Raw genomic sequence first — 19,010 nt, forward strand, 5'->3', positions numbered from 1 at the left:
TCAGAGTACTGCAAGCAAGAGGGATGAATCGGTGGATAGGGAGTGAAATTTATAGCAGGGCCTGAAGGCAGTGTTTTCCCTCTTCCCAATATCTATTTGGAAAACATTTCTGCTCACCTGGTACTGGATGTAAGACAGTCAGGATCGTCCGTTTCAGACTCAGTCGACGGCCAGGGAGTGGGATGGAGTCAGTGATAAAATAAATAGTTTATGATGGGGGGTTATGTGGCCTGGAGTATTAATCCAATTCTGAGGGTTTAGCTGTATGAATCCAAGCATTAATTCACCTCTGCTGGGTCAAAATCCTGGAACTCTCTCCTTAACAGCCCTTTGGATGCACTTACACCAAATGGTCTGCAGCAGTTCAAGAAGGCAGCTCACCGCCACATTCTCAAGGGTATATAGGGATGGGCGATAGATGTTGACATAGCCAGCAACGTCACGTAGATGTGAAAAATGCTGATCAGGAGTTGGGTTATTACATTCAATTACAGAGAATTTAGAGTCCAGCATCAGACCATTAGGTTGAACTGTTGTTCACATGACATACCTTCCATCTACGCCACAGATTTTGCATCAGGGATGAAGGTCCAGGTATTCAAGGTATACAGGTATACAGACTTTGTGTGCTAATTTTGTGTATTGTGCCTCTGGCTCCGATCTCGAGAGGGATGCCAAAAAAGTAACCTCAAGCTGTCAATGGCAGATCACTTCCCCAGAACAGACCGCGATTCAGAAAGTCCCCTACAAATGACTATAGGACGCCAGTGCGCAGGAGCGGGCTCCGTGTGCTCTGAGCATGCTCATTATCAGTGATGGCGATTGACTGAATCGGAGGGGACGATTAGGCAAGCGGGAGGAGATTGTGCGCACGGGGTAGGACTGAGAACCGCGAATGGCCTGCGAAATTTATATATTTCCGGGGTAGGCCTGAGGCCCCCAATAATAGGCCAATTGCCCCGTAATTACCCAAGGTGAGAGGTCCCAGGGGAGCGGGCGCAATGGCCGCCATCTTACGAGTGGGGATCAGGTCGTAGCAGGGACGCGTGGCTTGGGCCCCGCTGACAGGTCAGCGTTACCCGGGCAACCGGCCGCCATCTTGAGAGAGGAAGACTGTGCCTTTTCAGTGATAGGGACGCGTAGGCGTCCATCTTGGCCACAAACAGAATTGTTACGGTGTAGAAGGAGGCTATTCGGCCCATCGTGTCAGCACCGGCTCTCCGAGCATTTTATCTTAGTGCCAATCTCCTGTCTTTTCCCCCTAACCCTGCACGTTGTTTCCATTTAAATAATCATCCAATGCCCTCTTGAATGCCTCAATTGAACCTGCCTCCACTAGACTTCCAGGCAGTGCATGTTCCAAACTCTCACTCCTGCCTGGTGAGGGAAGAGGGAGTGGGCGGGGCTTCAGGGTCACAGTGAATCTATGGAATTCTGCATGATGAAAATCAATGGATCCACTCTGTCTGCGGCTTCCTGTTTGAAAATCTTAGGGTGCAAGGTCGGTGGGTCCAGGAGATTTGTTCCAATTTAGTTCCAATTTAATTTCTGCAGCATTATCCCTTTCCTAAAACTGGTTTCTTTCAGTTCCTACAGTAAATGGCAGAACCCTTAAGTGCATTGACGGGCAGAGGGATCTGGGTGTACAGGTCCACATCACTGAAATTGACAACGCAGGTGGATAGTCAAGAAGGCATATGCATGCTTGTCTTCGTGAGCAGGGGTATTGAGTATAAAAGCTGGGAAGTCATGCTGCAGCTGTATAGAACCTTGGTTCGGCCACACTTGGGATATTGCGTGCAATTCTGGTCGCTACATTAGCAGAAGGATATGGAGGCATTGGAGTGGGTGCAGAGGAGGTTTACCAGGATGCTGCATGGTCTGGAGGTTATTAGCTATGAGGAGAGGTTGGAGAAACTTGGACTGTTCTCACTAGAGCGACAGAGATTGAGGGGCGACTTGATAGAAGTTTACAAAATTATGAGTGGCACGGACCGAGTAGAAAGTCAGAAGCTTTTTCCCAAGGTGGAAGCGTCAATTACTAGGGGACATAGATTTAAGGTGAGAGGAAAAACTATAGAGGAGATGTGCAGGGCAAATTTTTTACACAGAGGGTAGTGAGTATCTGGAATTTGCTGCCAGAGGAAGTGGTGGAAGCATGTATGATAGTGGTGTTTAAGAGGCAGCTTGACACATACATGAATAGGATGGGAATAGAAGGATACGGACCCTGGAAGTGCAAAATGTTTTAGTTGAGGGGCAGTATGATCGGCTCAGGCTTGGAGGGCCAAAGGACCTGTTCCTGTGCTTTACTTTTCTTTGTTCTTTGTTCTTGTTCCTCATTCTTGTCAGATTTATTTCATTCCATATACACTACACCCTCTGTTGGGGAGTGGGGGGGAGGCAATAAACAACTGCCCCCAATATTTCCTGCTTCTTGTGGTTTCTTAGCTCCATCCAAACTAATCCTTCTTCTTGATTTTCTGAGCTAAGATCCTTTCCCTCGACTGCCTTTATCCCATATTTTCTTATCAGGGCTACTCCCTCCTTTTCCATTCTGCCTGCCTCTTCGAAAAGATAAACATCCGATAAGATTTAGTTCCCAACATTAGCCATGTTCCAGCCATGTCTCCATAATAGCTATTTAATGAAACCTATTAACTTCTTTCAGCGCTTTGTTTCATCTCATTTGTTGTGAATACTTCAAACATTTAGATCTGGTGCCTTTAGCTTTGACATTTTTCTAATTACCTCTGACATCACCTTTGTCACTAATGCTGTATCCCCGTTGTTACTCTTCCACTGTCTCTGCTTATTTTCACGCAAAGTGCTCTAGAACCTTGTCATTTCCCCTGCTGTTTTCCTGAATCCCCCCATCCCTCCCTGGGCATCCTGGGCAACAGGTTTTTAAGCAGTGTCACCTGTTTCCAGGCTGCAGGTGAAGTTTACAACCCAGAGGTGTCCATGCGGTCATGTATATATTCAGTGTGAGAGCTGAATCCCTTGTATGCTTGAAGGGTCTGCTTCTCACCGTATAGTCATACTTCAGCCCCAGGCTCCTAATCTTTGGCTGCCAATGTGGTAGTGGTGGGCATGTGGGGTGGTGGAGTGGAATAGTGGTGGACAAGTTGGATGATGATCTTCTGACCCTGTTCATGGGCCTGGTTAAAACAGGAATTTGTAGATCCATGGTGAACGGAACCCATGGCAGGGAGGGGGTTGGTGTCATTCTGGTTGCTAGCCTCTCTCTTTTGTGGTCGTGTCTGTGCCTGTGTGGCTCTGAGCATACGGTGTCAACCGGAAGTTGATACATTCCGTGACCAGAGGACACCTCAGGGTAGAGAGTGTCTCATAGACACTGTGAACATTTATGTTTAGTTGGAAAAGTCTCCTTTGCTTTTGTTTGGGCTTTGTTGCTGAGTTTTGTTCCTTTTTGTTTGGGAAACCACATGTTTGGGGAAAAAAATGTCCTATATGAACTAGAATTGTCTGTTCTGAATTTCTATCCTGGACTTAAGAGTGATAACTTATGTGAACTTCCTTTCCAGGTTATTGGAAGGTGAGGAGTTCCAGGTGGGAAACTCAAACCAAGTATAACATGAAGACCTGACAGAGTCACTCAATTCATCAGGACCTGAATATCATCAGCCTTTGAATGTGGAAAGATAATTTTTTTTTCCTGTTCTGTCTGTGAGAAAAGTTTTCCGACATCAGTGTGACTGAAAAAGCACCGAGACACACGTGCCCAACTGAGTGCACTGAAAGAGCTTTAACCAGTTACACAGCCTGAAAACCATTACAACATTCACGGCGGGGAGAAACCATACACATGTTCTCTGTGTGGACAAGGATTCAACTGATCGCCCAACCTGGAGAGACACAAGGACACCCGTACCATGGAGAAACCGTGGAAATGTGGGGACTGTGGGAAGGGATTCAGATCCCCGTCTCAGTTGGAAATTCATCGACGCACTCACACTGGGGAGAGACCATTTACCTGCTGTGTGTGTGGTAAAGGATTTGCTCAGTCATTTAGCCTAGTGTCACACCAGCGAGTTCACACTGAGGAGAGACCTTTTCCATGCTCTGACTGTGGGAAGAGCTTTAAGAGCTCTGAAGGTTTAATTCAACACCAACGAGTTCACACTGGGGAGAAACCATTCAGTTGCTCTCAGTGTGGGAAGAAGTTCAGACAAATATCTCACCTCACTGAACATCTACGTGTTCACACTGGGGAGAGGCCCTTCACCTGCTCCGTGTGTGGGAAAGGATTCACTTGTGCTTCGCACCTCACTGAACACAAGCGTGTTCACACAGGGGAGAGACCATTCAACTGCTCTCAGTGTGGGAAAAAGTTCAGGCAGTATTCCACCCTCACTGAACATAAGCGTGTTCACACTGGAGAGAGACCGTTTGTTTGCAACGTTTGTGGGAAAGGATTTGTTAAATCATCACACCTTCTTCGACACCAACGTATTCACACTGGAGAGAGACCGTTCACTTGCTCCATGTGTGGGAAGGGATTCAGCACTTCATCTCACCTCAGTGAACACCAGGGTATTCACACCGGGGAGAAACCTTTTACCTGCTCTGTGTGTGGGAAGGGGTTCACATGCTTATCCTATCTCAGAAGACACAAAATTGTTCACTCTGATGAGAGACCATGTAAATGTTCAAACTGTGGGAAGAGGTTTAAAAGTAGAAATGAACTGATGAAACACCAGCGTATTCACACTGGGGAGAGGCCGTTCAGCTGCTCTGTGTGTGGGAAGGGATTTACTCAGTCATCGCAACTCAGCAAACATCAACTTGTTCACACTGATAAGAGACCATTTGAATGCTCTGACTGTGGGAAGAGTTTTAAAAGCACAGGGAATCTGCTGAGACACCAACCCACTCATACTGGAGAGAGGCCATTCAGCTGCTGTGTGTGTGGCAAGGGGTTTGCTCGGTTAAGCACCCTCATTTCACATCAACTGGTCCACAGTGATAAAGAGACGGTTTGAATGTTCGGACTGAGAAGAGATTTAAAAGTGCAAGGGATCTGCTGTGTTCATACTGGGGAGAGGCTGTTCACCTCTGTGTGTGTGTAGAAAGGGATTCACTCAGTCATTGCAACCCAGTAAACATCAACTTATTCACTCTGATAAGAGACCATTTAACTGTTTGAACTATGAGAAGGGCTTTAAAAGCACAAGTATTATCTGCTGAAACACCTATGTACTCACACTGGGGGCAGGCTGTTTACCTGCTCCGTGTGGAAAGTGACTTAATCTATCATTCGCTCTGCTGAGACACCAGCATATTCCCAAGTGACTACAGGTTTGATGCTGCTGTTTTTGCTGCTGTCAATGACAGCCAGGACTGAACCATATTCATTCTGACTATTGGTGAAATCAGTTTGTGTCTAAGCGGAGACTGATTGATGTCCTGTTACCAACTGTTCCATTTTTGGGCCTTTTCTCCTTTGTTAATGGAAGACTTGTATTTATATAGCGCATTTTGCAACTTCAGGATGTCCCAAAGTGCTTTGCAGCCAATGAAATTCTTTTGGAATGTAGTCGCTGTTGTAATGTAGGAATTGCAGTAATCAAACTGTGCACAAGATCCCACGAATGGAAATGTGAATGACCAGATAATGTGTTCAGTGATGTTTGTTGAGGAATAAATATTTATCATTTCACTGGGGAGAACTCCCCTGCCCTTTGGAATAACCTCATGCGAACTTTTACACCAACTAAAAGGGCAGGTGGGCTACCGTTGAAGGTCTTGTCTAGAAGACAGGACCTCCAATATTGCAGTGCTCCCTCGGTACTGCATCAAAATTGCAATCTGGACTTAATGCTTATGTTATTGGATGTGCGTTTCAACCCACAACCTCCTAACACAGAAATAAGAATGCAACCACTGAGCCACAACTAACACCTCATCATTGCTCTGGACTATTTCAGTTCTCATGCGTACGGTTAATCCATGGACAAGTGTAGGATTTTAGACTGGGAGTCACGGATTACCCAAAAAGGTGTTCAAAGTCAAAGGTGATTTTGAACCATTTTATTAATAAGCAACAATATTGAGATGATACATAATTTAACTAGGCAGAAAAGACATGCACCTTGTAATGGGTGAGAACAGTTCACTGGTCCCAGATTGGACAAATGGTTTGAGAGAAGGCGATGCCCATCTCCATGACTGGAGGTTGCAGTCTCCCCAGAATGGTTCATTGGTACCGGATCAGGGGGGATGTTGATTTCCATGGATGGGGGTGGTAGCCTCCCCGGAATGGTTTATCCTCCCCGGATCAGACAAACGGAGGGACAAATCTGATCTTCATGGCTGGACATGGCAGTTTCATCTTTTCTCAGTCTTCTTGAGCCAAAGTATTTGGCCGAAGCCAGCATATATCACTGAAAGAATATATTTCTTGTCTGAAATGATTTTCCCTCTTGAAAGCCTGTCAACACACCTTATTTCTGGGGGTGTTACATTAATCACTTATTCAATTGGCAATTAGCAAGGGACAGATATTCAAAGAAACCCCTTTATTTCCATTAGCAGTCCATGAATTATTTTCCTGGTTCAGCACTTTCTAGGACATCCTGTTTAACCTTTACTCAGACAGTTGGTTTACATATGAGTCATGAGATCTCCCAACCTATCGAGTTCATCTTGTTTCAGAGTCTGTGTTGGAGACATGTCCTTGGCAGAGGTAACAGGCCTACAGTGTCCTGTGTTTATCAATCCGGGAGGTTTCTTTATAAGAGTGAGAGATATTCCCATAATATCCAGTAAAAGTTCTGAAGATTTTGTAAGGTTATTGGACCTTATCTCTTACAGATCTCCAAACCTTAAAAAATAAACATGCCTACTGACTTCTCACGAACTGATTTCTGGCCAACCCAGCTATGAGCGAGTTTTCCTAATTTCTTGATTACATTCGGTAGATAACATACTAAAGCTACCAGAATTATCAGAAGCACCAACACAAACCTTTGAACTGCACAAAGAATATTTGTAAAAAAACTTGCCTGTAAAAAATGATAACTTTTGACTTAGATTCATCCTTCCCACCTGCAGATCATTTTACACAATTCTAAATTATTTGCATATTGTAAATAACTACAGTTCAAATATGTACTTTAAAGATTCTCCTGCTCTCTGTTCACCTGCATCCACCTTGTGGATATTTTCTAAATCCAGATTTTATAATCCCTCTTTACTTTAATTATACTCCCTCTAATAGATACCAGTGTGAAACATTGAAAATAGGACCAAGAGTAGGTCATTCGGCTCTTTGAGCCTCCTCCGCCATTCGATTATGGCTGATCCTCTACCCCAACGCCATTCTCCCGCACTCTCCCCATGCTCCTTGGTGCCTTTAAAATCTAGAAATCAATCTATTTCCTTCTTAAATATATTCAGTGGCATGGCCTCCACAGCCTTCTGTGGGAGAGAATTCCACAGGTTCGCTATCATCTGAGTGAAGAAATTTCTCATCTCAGTCCTAAATGGCTTACCCATATCCTGAGACTGTGATCCCTTGTTTCAAACCACCCCCTCACCCCCGGCCAACCAGAGGAAACATCATCCCTGCATCTCGTCTGTCCAAGCCCTGTCAGAATTTTGGACGTTTCAATGAGATCCCCTATCATTCTTCTAAACTTCAGTGAATAAAGGCCTAGTTGACACAAACTCCCCTCATATGCCAATCTTGCCATCCCAGGAATCCGTCTGATGAACCTTCACTGCACTTCCTCTATGGTAAGTATATATTTTCTTAAGTAAGATCAAAATTGCACGCAATACTTCAGGTTTGGTCTCACCAAGGCCCCGTACAGCTGCAGTAAGTCTTCCTTGCTCCTATACGCTCTAAGTTTTCTTGCAATGAAGGCAAACATACCATTTGCCGACTTAACTGCTTGCTGCACCCGCCTGCTTGCTTTCAGTGACTGATGTACAAGCACACCCAGGTCCCTTTGTACATCAACATTTCCCAATCTATCACCATTTAAATAATATTCTGCCATTCTGTTTTTCCTACCGAAGTGGATAACTTCACACTTATCCACGTTATGCTGCATCTGCCATGTATTTGCCCACTTAACTTGTCTAAATCACCTTGAAGCCTCTTAACACCCTCATCTCTCACATTCTCACCAAATTTTGTATTGTCAGCAAACTTGCAAATATTATATTTGGTTCCCATATCCAAATCATTGATATACATTGTGAATAGCTAGGGCCCAACCACTGATCCCTGCGGTACCCCACTACTCATTGCCTGTCACTCCGTAAAAGACCCATTTATTATCACAGTGTGTTTAATTCTATCCTGACTGTCTCAAAGTCAGTTTCTCTGTGAATGCCTCGGAAGATGTAAAATGTTGTCTCACTCCACTGACTACCTCAATCACATCATGTTGTTTAGTTGGCAAGTAACTGAGCATGTCTGGGACTCGGTCTTCAATGGAGCTTCACAATGTGTTTCCGCATGTACTTCAGTAAGAAATCACATCTGCACACACATACTGGTATCCCAACATCAAACCACACGTGCCATCTGATGCAAGCCAGTCTTGGACATTCAGATGATCTGACCAAAAGATCAGGGCGGTGTCTGTCTGAAGATCTTTCTCCCCCTTCGTGGGTTCCAACGCTGCAGGGAGTGACCAGAAAATATCAAATGCAGTTTTCTTAAAAAATTAAGAAGCAAGGAAACAATCTTCTCCAAGAGAAAGCTATCAATTTCGTATTGTCTGCTACACTTTCCTGACCTTCACTAGAATGTACATGCAGGTTGATATGTTTTATTGAACTATCCCCGGGGCGAGTTATTCTAATTCCTGCCTGCTGCTGTGATTTTCTCTGTTATTCTAAGTGCCGTTAATTACCATTCTATCTCTTCATATGCGTCAGAGGAACTTTATTGGCCAATTGTATTTTCAGCTAAGAGACACAAGTACTTGCAATCGGTTTTGAGATATCTCCCATATCTCCTGTTCTCATGGACTTGGTCTTGAAAGATAACAAATGGGAGAAAGTCAAATCTTTAAAAGGCAAAGTCTTTAGTTCAAATTGTCACAATGCTGTCAGTGGAAAGGGTTAACTTCTCTGCCTATTTGCAGAAGAGCAGACTAAATATTCTTAAATGTGCACAATTTTGTCAACTTCACATAAATTTTATTTTCAGATCAAAGATGAACCAAACACCGTTTTAAACTTTGCTTTTCCAATTCTTCTGACATTTTTCTCAGCTTTGCCCAATTGTTATTGGGTTTTTTCCACTCTCCTTCAGGCACCTTTCCACATAACTGTAATAAAACTGAAGGGACAAAAAACAAAAAAGTTAGCTTTTACAGAAACTTCAACCTGCATAGAGAAAAAGAGTTTACGAGGATGGAGCTTCCCGCAGCTTTTGAGCTCCAGATCATAACTTCAAGGCTGAAGCGTATCTTCAGGGGATCAAACTTTCCAATGCCTTTTCAATTGTACAAGTACATTATAATTCTTACAAAAAGGTTTACTTTCAGCCAATAATTATAATGCTACATTTTTCTCAGGAGAAGCTGACAGCATTTTAGATTAAATACCGATTGTACACCTCTTGTAGCTGGCATATGGAAAACTTCACGTCCACAGTAGATGATTAGCACAGACATCCTACTGTGCTTCTGCATACATTTGGTCTGCAAGTAGATGAGCTCTTTCAAGTATGAGCCAAGCGAAGGTGTCAGCTTGGTTATATGATCTTTGCATCACACATATCCAGTGGAATGGACCCTATCATAAGACATAGGAGCAGAAGTAGTCCATTTGGACCATCGAGTCTGCTCCGCCATTCAATGATCTGATAATCCTCAGATCAGATCTTCCAACAGAGGAGAAGGACATGATGAAGGTGTGGCAGTGGATGATAGTTCCCGTGCTTGAGCAGTTCAGCTGGAATTTCATCCCTGCTGGGAGCCTGCTTGCTAAGCAATCAACGGCCTTTTCAAGCTCAAGTGATGAGGGTTCCTCGTGCATTTCAACCATGATAGGAAGCTGCAAGAGAGCATCAAACGGAGACTAAGAGATGTCCGCCTCACAGGTGTTCAATCCAGTGCAACATCTATTTAACTCTGTCGGTGAGTACTTCACATTTTGGGGAGGTAACTTTGGTGATGGTTGGACCAAGTGTCCTCTTGATATTACACAAAGCACATAGATTTCTGTTATTACAGGAAATTTGGACATCTTGATGTAGGCTGTTCCAGTGTTTATTTACGCAGTATCTCCCCGTCTTTTGCACAACTACATCATTTGAAAGTAGCCAAGACAGTGTACTAGCTGTTGGGTTTATGTTGCTTTTTGCTTCAAAGACAGATCTGCTGAGTTGGTCTTAAACCAATCTTTATTGTGGATTCTACCTTTTCCAAATATTGCTGCCGCTGTGTCACAAATAATTGAACTCAGTGACTTACGAGCTTCATCAATATCTGTGTTGATTGATGAAGCTTTTATTCATGTGCCTATAAAATATTTATTATTTTGGCTAATGTTCCTTGATAATTTAATTCTATAATGTGTAAGTCAGTAGGAATTATCAGCACTTTCTAATTGGAGATGTTAATCAGTGGAACCTTTCAGACACTGAATTGTAGATTTTGCACCAAAGGTCACGGCAGGGTTGAAGTAAAAATTCATAATTTTGTCGGGTTGCTAACATCAGCAGAAACAAACCTAATATTTTCAGACTGTCAGTTCTGGACATGTTTAATATTAGAATCCAACCCCTGCTTGTGAACCTGCTGGTGTTTCAGCAGATAGCGTGACTGAGTGAATCCCTTTCCACACACGGAGCAGGGGAATGGCCTCTCCCCAGTGTGAGTACGTTGGTGTGCAGTGAGGGTGGAAGGATGCCTAAATCTCTTTCCACAGGAAGTGCAGCTGAAGGGCTTCTCCTCGGTGTGAATTCGCTTGTGTGACACAAGGCTGGCCGACTGAGTGAATCCCTTCCCACACACAGAACAAGTGAATGGTCTCTCCCCAGTGTGAACTCGCTGGTGTGTGCTCAGGCTGGAAGACCTCCTGAAACCCTTTCCACAATAAGTGCAGCTGAACGGTCTCTCCCCAGTGTGAATTCGCTGATGTGTAACGAGGTTGGCTGACTGCCTGAACTTCTTTCCACAGAAAGTGCAGCTGAAGGGCTTCTCCTCAGTGTGAATTCGCTCGTGTATCATGAGATACGCTGACCGACTGAATCCCTTCCCACACACCGAGCAGGTGAACAGTCTCTCCCCAGTATGAACTTGCTGATGTGCATTGAGCTTCGATGACTGTCTGAACCTCTTTCCACAGGAAGGGCAACTGAAGGGCTTCTCCTCAGTGTGAATTCGCTGGTGTAACATGAGGCAGGATGACTTAATAAACCCCTTCCCACACACAGAACAGATGAATGGCTTCTCCCCAGTGTGGCTGCGTCGGTGGACTTCCAGCAGATGTCGATAATTGAATCTTTTCCCACAGTCCTCACATTTCCATGGCCTCTCCCCAGTGTGACTGCGTTGATGGTTTCTCAGCAGGGACGGATAGTCAAATCCTTTACCACACTCCTCACATTTCCACGGTTTCTCCGTGGTGTTGGCTCCAATGTGACAGCGTTGATGGTTTCTCAAGAGGGAAGGATAATTGAATCCTTTGCCACAATCCTCACACTTCCATGGTTTCTCCCCAGTGTGACTGCGTCGATGGTTTTCCAGTTGCTCGGGATAATTAAATCCTTTACCACAATCCTCACATTTCCACGGTTTCTGCCTAGTGTGAATACGTCGATGGATTTCCAACAGGGATGGATAATTGAATCCCTTCCCACAGTCCTCACATTTCCACGGCTTCTCCATGGTGCCAGTGTCTTTGTGTCTTTCCAGGTTGGACAATTAATTGAAACCTCATCCACGTACACATGTACAGTTTCTTCCCCCCCCCGGTATGATGTTTTTTCAGGCTGTGTAAATGGTTAAAGCTCTTTACCCAGTCAGTGCATTGGAACACTCTCACTTGAGTGTGAGTGTCTCGTTGCTTTTCCAGTCACAGTGATGTTTGAAATCTCTTCCCACAGACAGAAAGGACAAACATTTCTTCTTCCACATTCAACGTTTGATGATATTCAGATCTGAATAATCAGGTGATCAACCATGATGTTTGGTTTCAGTTTTGCATATGAAAATCCTTCCCTTCTAACACCCTGTATAAGGACTCCACCAAAGTGTTCACTGTAAGTACAAGATAGAAATTCAGAACAAACAATACTAGATTTCACTGAACGTTTTTTTCCTCCCTTGTTCGCCCAAAACTTTAAATCCTTGGCTTACACACTGTCTCTCTTCTTCGTGCTGAAGTCCAAACCACTTGCACCATCTCCACCATTTCCTTCCTCCAATTCCAGTTTTGTCCCTCCCTCACCTCTGCCTGGGTTCAGTTCTCAAGCCCCTGTGTGCAGAGTGATAATAAATCAATGAATCAATTATTTTCTTTCCTGGTCACTGGGATCCTGAAGGCCCACCCCCCTCTGTTGGCTCAACCAAGATGGCCACACATAAGGCAAAAAGCCCTGGAACTGCAAACACTGGTTCTGCAGTTTCTTAATTGAAGTTTGCAGCCTCGCCGTGGTGTTTCTAAATCCATCCTGCCCACCTCTCAGGGTTTCCCTCCTTCCTCTGGTACGAACCATCCTCCACTTGCTGAACCAGGATGGGAACCTTAACCTGGGCCTGTTCCCATGAAGGAGAAGCCCCACAGCTGCAAGCTAGGGAGCTGACAGTTATTACTAAGGGTTTGCGTCCTCCACAGATTGTTTACATAGCCTCCCCATCCATCGTCCGGCTCCATCACTCCCTCTATCGGCTGCAGATGCGATAAACAAGCGGCTCTCCATCACCACCATTGCACATGCTAAGTTTAAAATGCTCATGGGATGATTAATGGCACCTCCAGATTAACAGGAAGCAGGGACAGGGCTGGAGGACCAAGTGGAATCGGCTGGTCCTTCAAGCAATTGGTGTACAAATTGGTGTACAGGTTAGGAGCAGGAGGTGGCCACATGGCCCCTCGAGCCTGCTCCACCATTCAATATAATGGCTGTCCTCATTTCTCCACATTCCCACCTATCCCCATACATAACCTTTCACCATATTACTTATCAAGAATCTATGTAGCTTTTCCTTAAAAATATTCAGAGACTCTACCTCCAGCACCTTTTGAGGAAGAGTTCCAAAGACTCTCAACCCTCAGAGAAAAAACAACCTCATTTCTGTCTTAAATAGATGACCCCTTATTTTTAAACAGTGATCCCTCGCTCTAGATTATCCCACAAGATGAAACATCCTTTCCACATCCATCCTGTCAAGACTCTTCAGGATCTTATATGTTTCAATCAAGTCGCTCCTCATTCTTCTAAACTGCAGTGGATGCCAGCCCAGCCTGTCCAACCTTAACTCATAAGATGGCCTACCTTTTCCAGGTATTAGCCTAGTAAACATTCTCAGAACTGCTTTCAATGCATTTACATCTTTAAATAAGGAGACCAATACTGCCAAAACTGCAGATGTGGTCTCACCAATGTCCTGTATAACTGAACTCTACCTTTATATTCAATTCCCCTCGCAATAAACGATAACATTCCATTAGCTTCCCAATTACTTGCCATACCTGCATACTAACTTTTGCTATTTATGGCCTAAGCACCTGGATCTTTCTGCATCTCAAAGCTCTGCAATCTGTCACCATTCAGATTATATACTTATTTTTTGGAATTGTGTACAGGCCCCCCTAACCATCCCCATATGGTAGGGTCGAGCATAAAGGAAGAAATAATTGGAGCTTGTCAGAATGGCACGTCAATAATCATGGTAGATTTTAATTTACATATAGCCTGGAAAAGTCAGATGGGCAAAGATAGTCTAGATGAGGAGTAAGTTGAGTGTTTTTTGGATAGTTTCTTAGAACATTATGTTCTGGAACCAACCAGACAGCAGGCTGCAATAGAGATAACAACAAAAAACTGCGCATGCTGGAAATCCAAAACAAAAACAGAATTACCTGGAAAAACTCAGCAGGTCTGGCAGCATCGGCGGAGAAGAAAAGAGTTGACCTTTCGAGTCCTCATGACCCTTCAACAGAACTGAGTGAATCTAAGGAGAGAGGTGAAATATAAGCTGGTTTAAGGAGGGGGATGGGGGGGGCGGAGGGAAGTGAGGGTGGTGGTGTGGTTGTAGGGACAAGCAAGCAGTGATAGGAGCAGATAACCAAAATATGTCACAGACAAAATAACAGAGGCTTTGAAGGTGGTGATATTATCTAAATGAATGTGCTAATTAAGAATGGATGGTAGCCCACTCTAGTGGGGGTGGGGTGGAAAGGCTAGGAGGGCATAAAAGATTTAAAAATAATGGAAATAGGTGGGAAAAGAAAAATCTATTTAAATTATTGGAAAAAACAAAAGGAAGGGGGAATAAACAGAAAGGAGGCGGGGATGGAGAAAGGAGTTCAAGATCCAAAGTTGTTGAATTCAGTATTCAGTCCGGAAGGCTTTAAAATGCCTAGTCGGAAGATGAGGTGCTGTTTCTCCAGTTTGCCATTTTAACACTCCACCCTGCTCTCTTGCCCACATGTCTGTCCTTGGCTTGCTGCATTGTTCCAGTGATGCCCAACGCAAACTGGAGGAACAGCACCTCATCTTCCGACTAGGCACTTTACAGCCTTCCGGACTGAATACTGAATTCAACAACTTTAGATCTTGAACTCCCTCCTCCATCCCCGCCTCCTTTCTGTTTCTTCCCCCTTCCTTTTGTTTTTTCCAATAATTTATATAGATTTTTCTTTTCCCACCTATTTCCATTATTTTTAAATCTTTTATGCCCTGCTAGTCTTTCCACCCCACCCCCCACCAGAGCTGTACCTTGAGTGCCCTACCATCCATTCTTAATTAGCACATTCGTTTAGATAATATCACCACCTTCAACGCCTGTGTTCTTTTGTCTGACATCCTTTGATTATCTGCTCCTATCACTGCTTGCTTGTCCCTACACCCACACCACCCCCCCACTTCTCTCCTCCCACCCAACACCCCCCCGCACCTTAAACCAGCTTATATTTCACCCCACTCCTTAGATTCACTCAGTTCTGTTGAAGGGTCATGAGGACTCGAAACGTCAACGCTTTTTTTCTCTGCCGATGTTGCCAGACCTGCTGAGTTTTTCCAGGTAATTCTGTTTCTGTTGTAGCAGGCTACATTAGACCTGGCATTGTGCAATCAGATCAGTGTAATTAATGATCTTATAGTGAAGGTAGCAGTGACACAATATGATTGAGTTTTACATTCTGTTTGAGAGAGAGAGAGCAGTGGTTCTGAGACTAAGTTGTTAAACTTAAATAAGGGCAATTATGAGGGCATGGAAGTTGAGCTGGCTAAAGTAAACAGGAAAATTAGGTTAAGGGATAGGTCAATAGAAATGCAGTGGCTATTATTTAAGGGGATATTTCAGAATGCACAGAATAGATACATCCCAACAAGTATGAAAAATTCCAAGGAATGGACACACCATCTGTGGTTAACTAGAAAGGTTAAAGGTATTATCAAACTTAAAGAAAAAACAGATAATTGTGCAAAGACAGGTGGCAGGTCAGAAGGTTGGATATATAAGGAAGAAAAAATGACTAAAAGACTAATAAGGAGGGAAGAAATAGAATATGAGAGAAAGCAAGGCAGAAATATAAAATCAGATCGTAAGAGTTTATATCAATATTTAAAAAAGGAAAATAGTTAACAAAGTCAGTGTTGGTCCTATAGAAAGTTAGTCTGGAGAATTGTTAATGGAAAACAAGGAGATGGCAGATGAATTGAAGTATTGTCCATCAGTTTTCACTATAGAGGATATAAGTAACATCCCAGAAGCAGCTAAAAAGCAGGAAACAGAAGTGCAGAAGGAGGTCAGGAAAATTACAGTCGCCAGAGAAGTGGTACTGAGCAACTTGCTGGAGCTGCGGACTGACAAGAGCCCGGGTCAAGATGGACTTCATCCTAGGTTCTTAAAAGCACCTACTGAGATAGTTGATGCATTGGTTTTAATTTTCCAAAACTCCTTAGATTCTGGGAACGTCCCATTAAATTGGAAGATAGCAAATGTAACTCCATTATTCAGAAAGGGAGAGAGACAGAAAGTGGGAAACTACAGGCTAGTTAGCTTAACATTTGTCATAGGGAAAACGTTAGAATCTATTACTAAAGAAGTTATAGCAGGGCACTTGGATAAGCTCAAGGTTGTCAGACAGAATTAACATGGTTTTGTGAAAGGGAAATCGTGTTTAATCAACTTATTGGAGTTCTTTGAGGAAGTAACATGTGCTGTGGATAAAGGGAAACTGGTGAATGTAGTGTACTTAAGATTTCCATAAGGCATTTGATAAAGTGCCACATGAAAGATTATTGTGGAAAATAAAAGCTCATGGTATAGGGGGTAACATATTGGCATGGCTAACAGGAAGCAGAGAGTAGGTATAAATTGATCTTTTTCAGGTGTGCCACAGGGATCAGTGCTGGGACCTCACCTGTTTACAATTTATATAAATGACTTGGATGAAGGGATGGTTTCCAAATTTGCTGATGACACAAAGATAGGTAGGAAATTAAGTTGTGAAGAGGATGGAAGGAGGTTGAGAAACACTGATAGAAAGATAGGTTAAGTGAGTGGGCAAATATCCAGCAAATAAAGTATGATGTGGGAAAATGTCCATTTTGGCGAGAAGACTAAAAGAGAATCGTATTATCTAAAAGGTGTGAGATTGCAGAGCTCTGAGGTGCAGAGGGACCTGGGTGTCCTGGTGCATGAATCACAAAAGAATAGTATGCAAGTACAGCAAGTAATTAGGAAAGCTAATATAATGTTATCATTTATTGCAAGAGGAATTCAATACAAAAGTAGGGAGGTTATGCTTTAGTTGTACAGGGCACTACCAAGACCACATTTGGAGTACTGTTTACAGTATAGTCACCTTATTTAAGGAAGGATGTAAATGCATTGAAAGCAGTTCAGAGAGGTTTACTAAACTAATAGATGGAATAGATGGGTTGTCTTATGAGGAAAGGTTGGGCAGGCTAGGCTTGTATCCGTTGGAGCTTAGAAGAGTAAGAGAGAATTGAAACATACAAGATCCTGAGGGGTCTTGACAGGGTGGATGTGGAGAGGATGTTTCCTATTGTGGAAGAATTTAGAATTAGGGTTCTCTGTTTAAAAATAAGGGGTTGCCCATTTAAAACAGAGATGAGGTGATTTTTTTTTTCCCCACTCAAAGGGTCGGGAATCTTTGGAACTCTCTTCATGAAAAGGTGGTGGAAGCAGAGTCTTTGAATATTTTTAAGGCAGAGGTGGACAGATTCTTGGCAAGCAAGGGGATGATAGGTAGGTGGGATGCAGATTTCAGGTTATCAGATCAGCCATGAACTTATTAAATGGCAGAGCAGGCTCAAGGGAACGAATGGCCTACTCCTGCTCCTGGTTTGTATGTTCCTGCCAAAATAGACAATTTAACATTTTCCCAGATTATACTCCATTGGCCAGATACTCACTTAACCTAAACAAAAATACATGGAAAAACTCAGCAAGTCTGACAGCATCTGCGGAGAGGAATAGTTGACGTTTTGAGTCCGTATGACTCAACAGAGCGTTCTGATGAAGAGTCAAACGGACTCAAAACGTCAACTGTATTCCTCTCTGCAGATGCTGTCAGACCTGCTGAGTTTTTCCAGGTATTTTTGTTTTTGTTTCAGATTTTGCTTTTAATTCACTTAACCTATCTACATCCCTTTGTAGCCTCCTCGTGTCCTCTTCACAACTTACCTACTATCTTTGCATCATCAGCAAATTTAGCAACCATACCTTCAGTCCCTTCATCCAAGTCATTTATATAAATTGTAAAAAGCTGAGGCCCCAGCACTGACCCTGTGGCACACATTATTATTACATCTTGCCAACCAGCAATGATCCATCTGTGCATACCCTCTGTTTTCTGTTAACTAGCCAATCTTCTATCCATACCAATATTTCATCCACATAAGATGAGCGGCAGGACCTGGCCAGGATTTCCCTGTATGCACATGCGCGTTGACACCCATTGCCTCTGATACGATGGCGTTACCACGGGCCTGACTCCGGAGCAAGGCGCGGCAACTGCCGCCCGTCAAACCCCGGGCTCTTAACTCTTTATTCGGGACCTAAGGCCTTTACATTATATTTAAAAAGCCTCTGATCCGCCCGCCGGCTCCATCCCTCCCGAACCGCCCTGCGCATTCCGTCCCTCCCGAATCGCCCACCAGTTTCTCACCCGCTCCGCGTTTCCACTCAAACGTCTCAAGCCAGCTGCATACCCGTATTGCGCATGCTCCAACTCACTATGCCCATGTGATTGACGGTAGCTGCCTACTAATTGGAAGAGGGAGAGACTGGATGACTGAATTGAAGCTGCTGGCCCTCCCACCAATCTGAGTAAATGAAAGGCGGGGCTGAGCCCGGATCTCCCTCATTGGCTGAAATAAGACACCGTTTTTGAATGCTGATTTGATTCAAACTCCAGGGGAAAACTGGACCTTTGGTTTGTGACTTTGAACAGATCAAACTCTGACAGGGAAGGTCACCATTATAACAAGGAAAATCCTTGGTTTCAATGAATGAATCGACAGAAGGTTTAGTGCAGGTTAGGGAGAAGGTTAATGTTGCTATCATTCAGAACAACACTAGCCATAAGCGATCAACCGATCTCAAAGACAATCTGTTGTAGTTTGTGTGAAGGGGGTGTGCTAAATCAGGTTTAAAGTATGTTTTCTATATCAGGCAATCTGTCAGACCTGAGTTTTTCCAGCTATTTTTGTTTTTGTTTCAGATTCCCAGCATCCTCAGTATTTTGCTTTTACACAGCACACATTAAGCTGGTGGAAGAATCTCCCACTTGTACCATTCAAATTATTTGATGGGATCCTG

At 43.7% G+C, this 19,010-nt stretch overlaps 2 protein-coding genes across 10 annotated transcripts; one reads left to right on the top strand and one right to left on the bottom strand.

Moving 5' to 3' along the window:
• The first annotated feature begins 801 nt into the window (after positions 1 to 801).
• LOC121269366 (zinc finger protein 135-like) lies at positions 802 to 5,684 on the top strand. Of its 2 annotated transcripts, none has more exons than XM_041173950.1 (2): positions 802 to 876; positions 3,549 to 5,684. In XM_041173950.1, exon 2 carries the CDS (start codon positions 3,897 to 3,899, stop codon positions 5,004 to 5,006), a length of 1,110 nt encoding a protein of 369 aa, XP_041029884.1. In that variant the 5' UTR covers positions 802 to 876; positions 3,549 to 3,896; the 3' UTR covers positions 5,007 to 5,684. The 2 variants fall into 2 exon arrangements, with proteins under 2 accessions (XP_041029884.1, XP_041029883.1); XM_041173949.1 differs by having other exon boundaries at positions 828 to 974.
• A 355-nt stretch (positions 5,685 to 6,039) lies between these two features.
• Positions 6,040 to 18,436, bottom strand: LOC121269365 (zinc finger protein 229-like). Of its 8 annotated transcripts, XR_005941342.1 has the most exons (4): positions 18,358 to 18,436; positions 12,351 to 12,468; positions 12,010 to 12,251; positions 6,040 to 9,322 (listed from the first exon to the last, which is right to left on the bottom strand). XR_005941342.1 is itself a non-coding variant. In XM_041173948.1 (3 exons), the coding sequence occupies exon 1, from the start codon at positions 11,877 to 11,879 to the stop codon at positions 10,737 to 10,739; it is 1,143 nt and encodes a 380-aa protein (XP_041029882.1). In that variant the 5' UTR covers positions 11,880 to 11,958; the 3' UTR covers positions 6,040 to 6,407; positions 8,403 to 9,322; positions 9,602 to 10,736. The 8 variants fall into 8 exon arrangements, 3 of the variants coding, with proteins under 3 accessions (XP_041029882.1, XP_041029880.1, XP_041029879.1); XR_005941346.1 differs by lacking the exon at positions 12,010 to 12,251 and having other exon boundaries at positions 12,355 to 12,468; XR_005941343.1 differs by lacking the exon at positions 12,010 to 12,251.
• Between the last annotated feature and the right edge of the window lie 574 nt (positions 18,437 to 19,010).

Source organism: Carcharodon carcharias, chromosome 24, assembly GCF_017639515.1.
Source record: "Carcharodon carcharias isolate sCarCar2 chromosome 24, sCarCar2.pri, whole genome shotgun sequence".
In the NCBI taxonomy this organism is placed as follows: Eukaryota; Metazoa; Chordata; class Chondrichthyes; order Lamniformes; family Lamnidae; genus Carcharodon; species Carcharodon carcharias.

Coding starts and splice junctions, on each gene's coding strand:
- LOC121269365 (XM_041173946.1), bottom strand. CDS start 11,879: ATGGAGAAGCCGTGGAAATGTGAGGACTGTGGGAAGGGATTCAATTAT.
- LOC121269366 (XM_041173950.1), top strand. CDS start 3,897: ATGGAGAAACCGTGGAAATGTGGGGACTGTGGGAAGGGATTCAGATCC.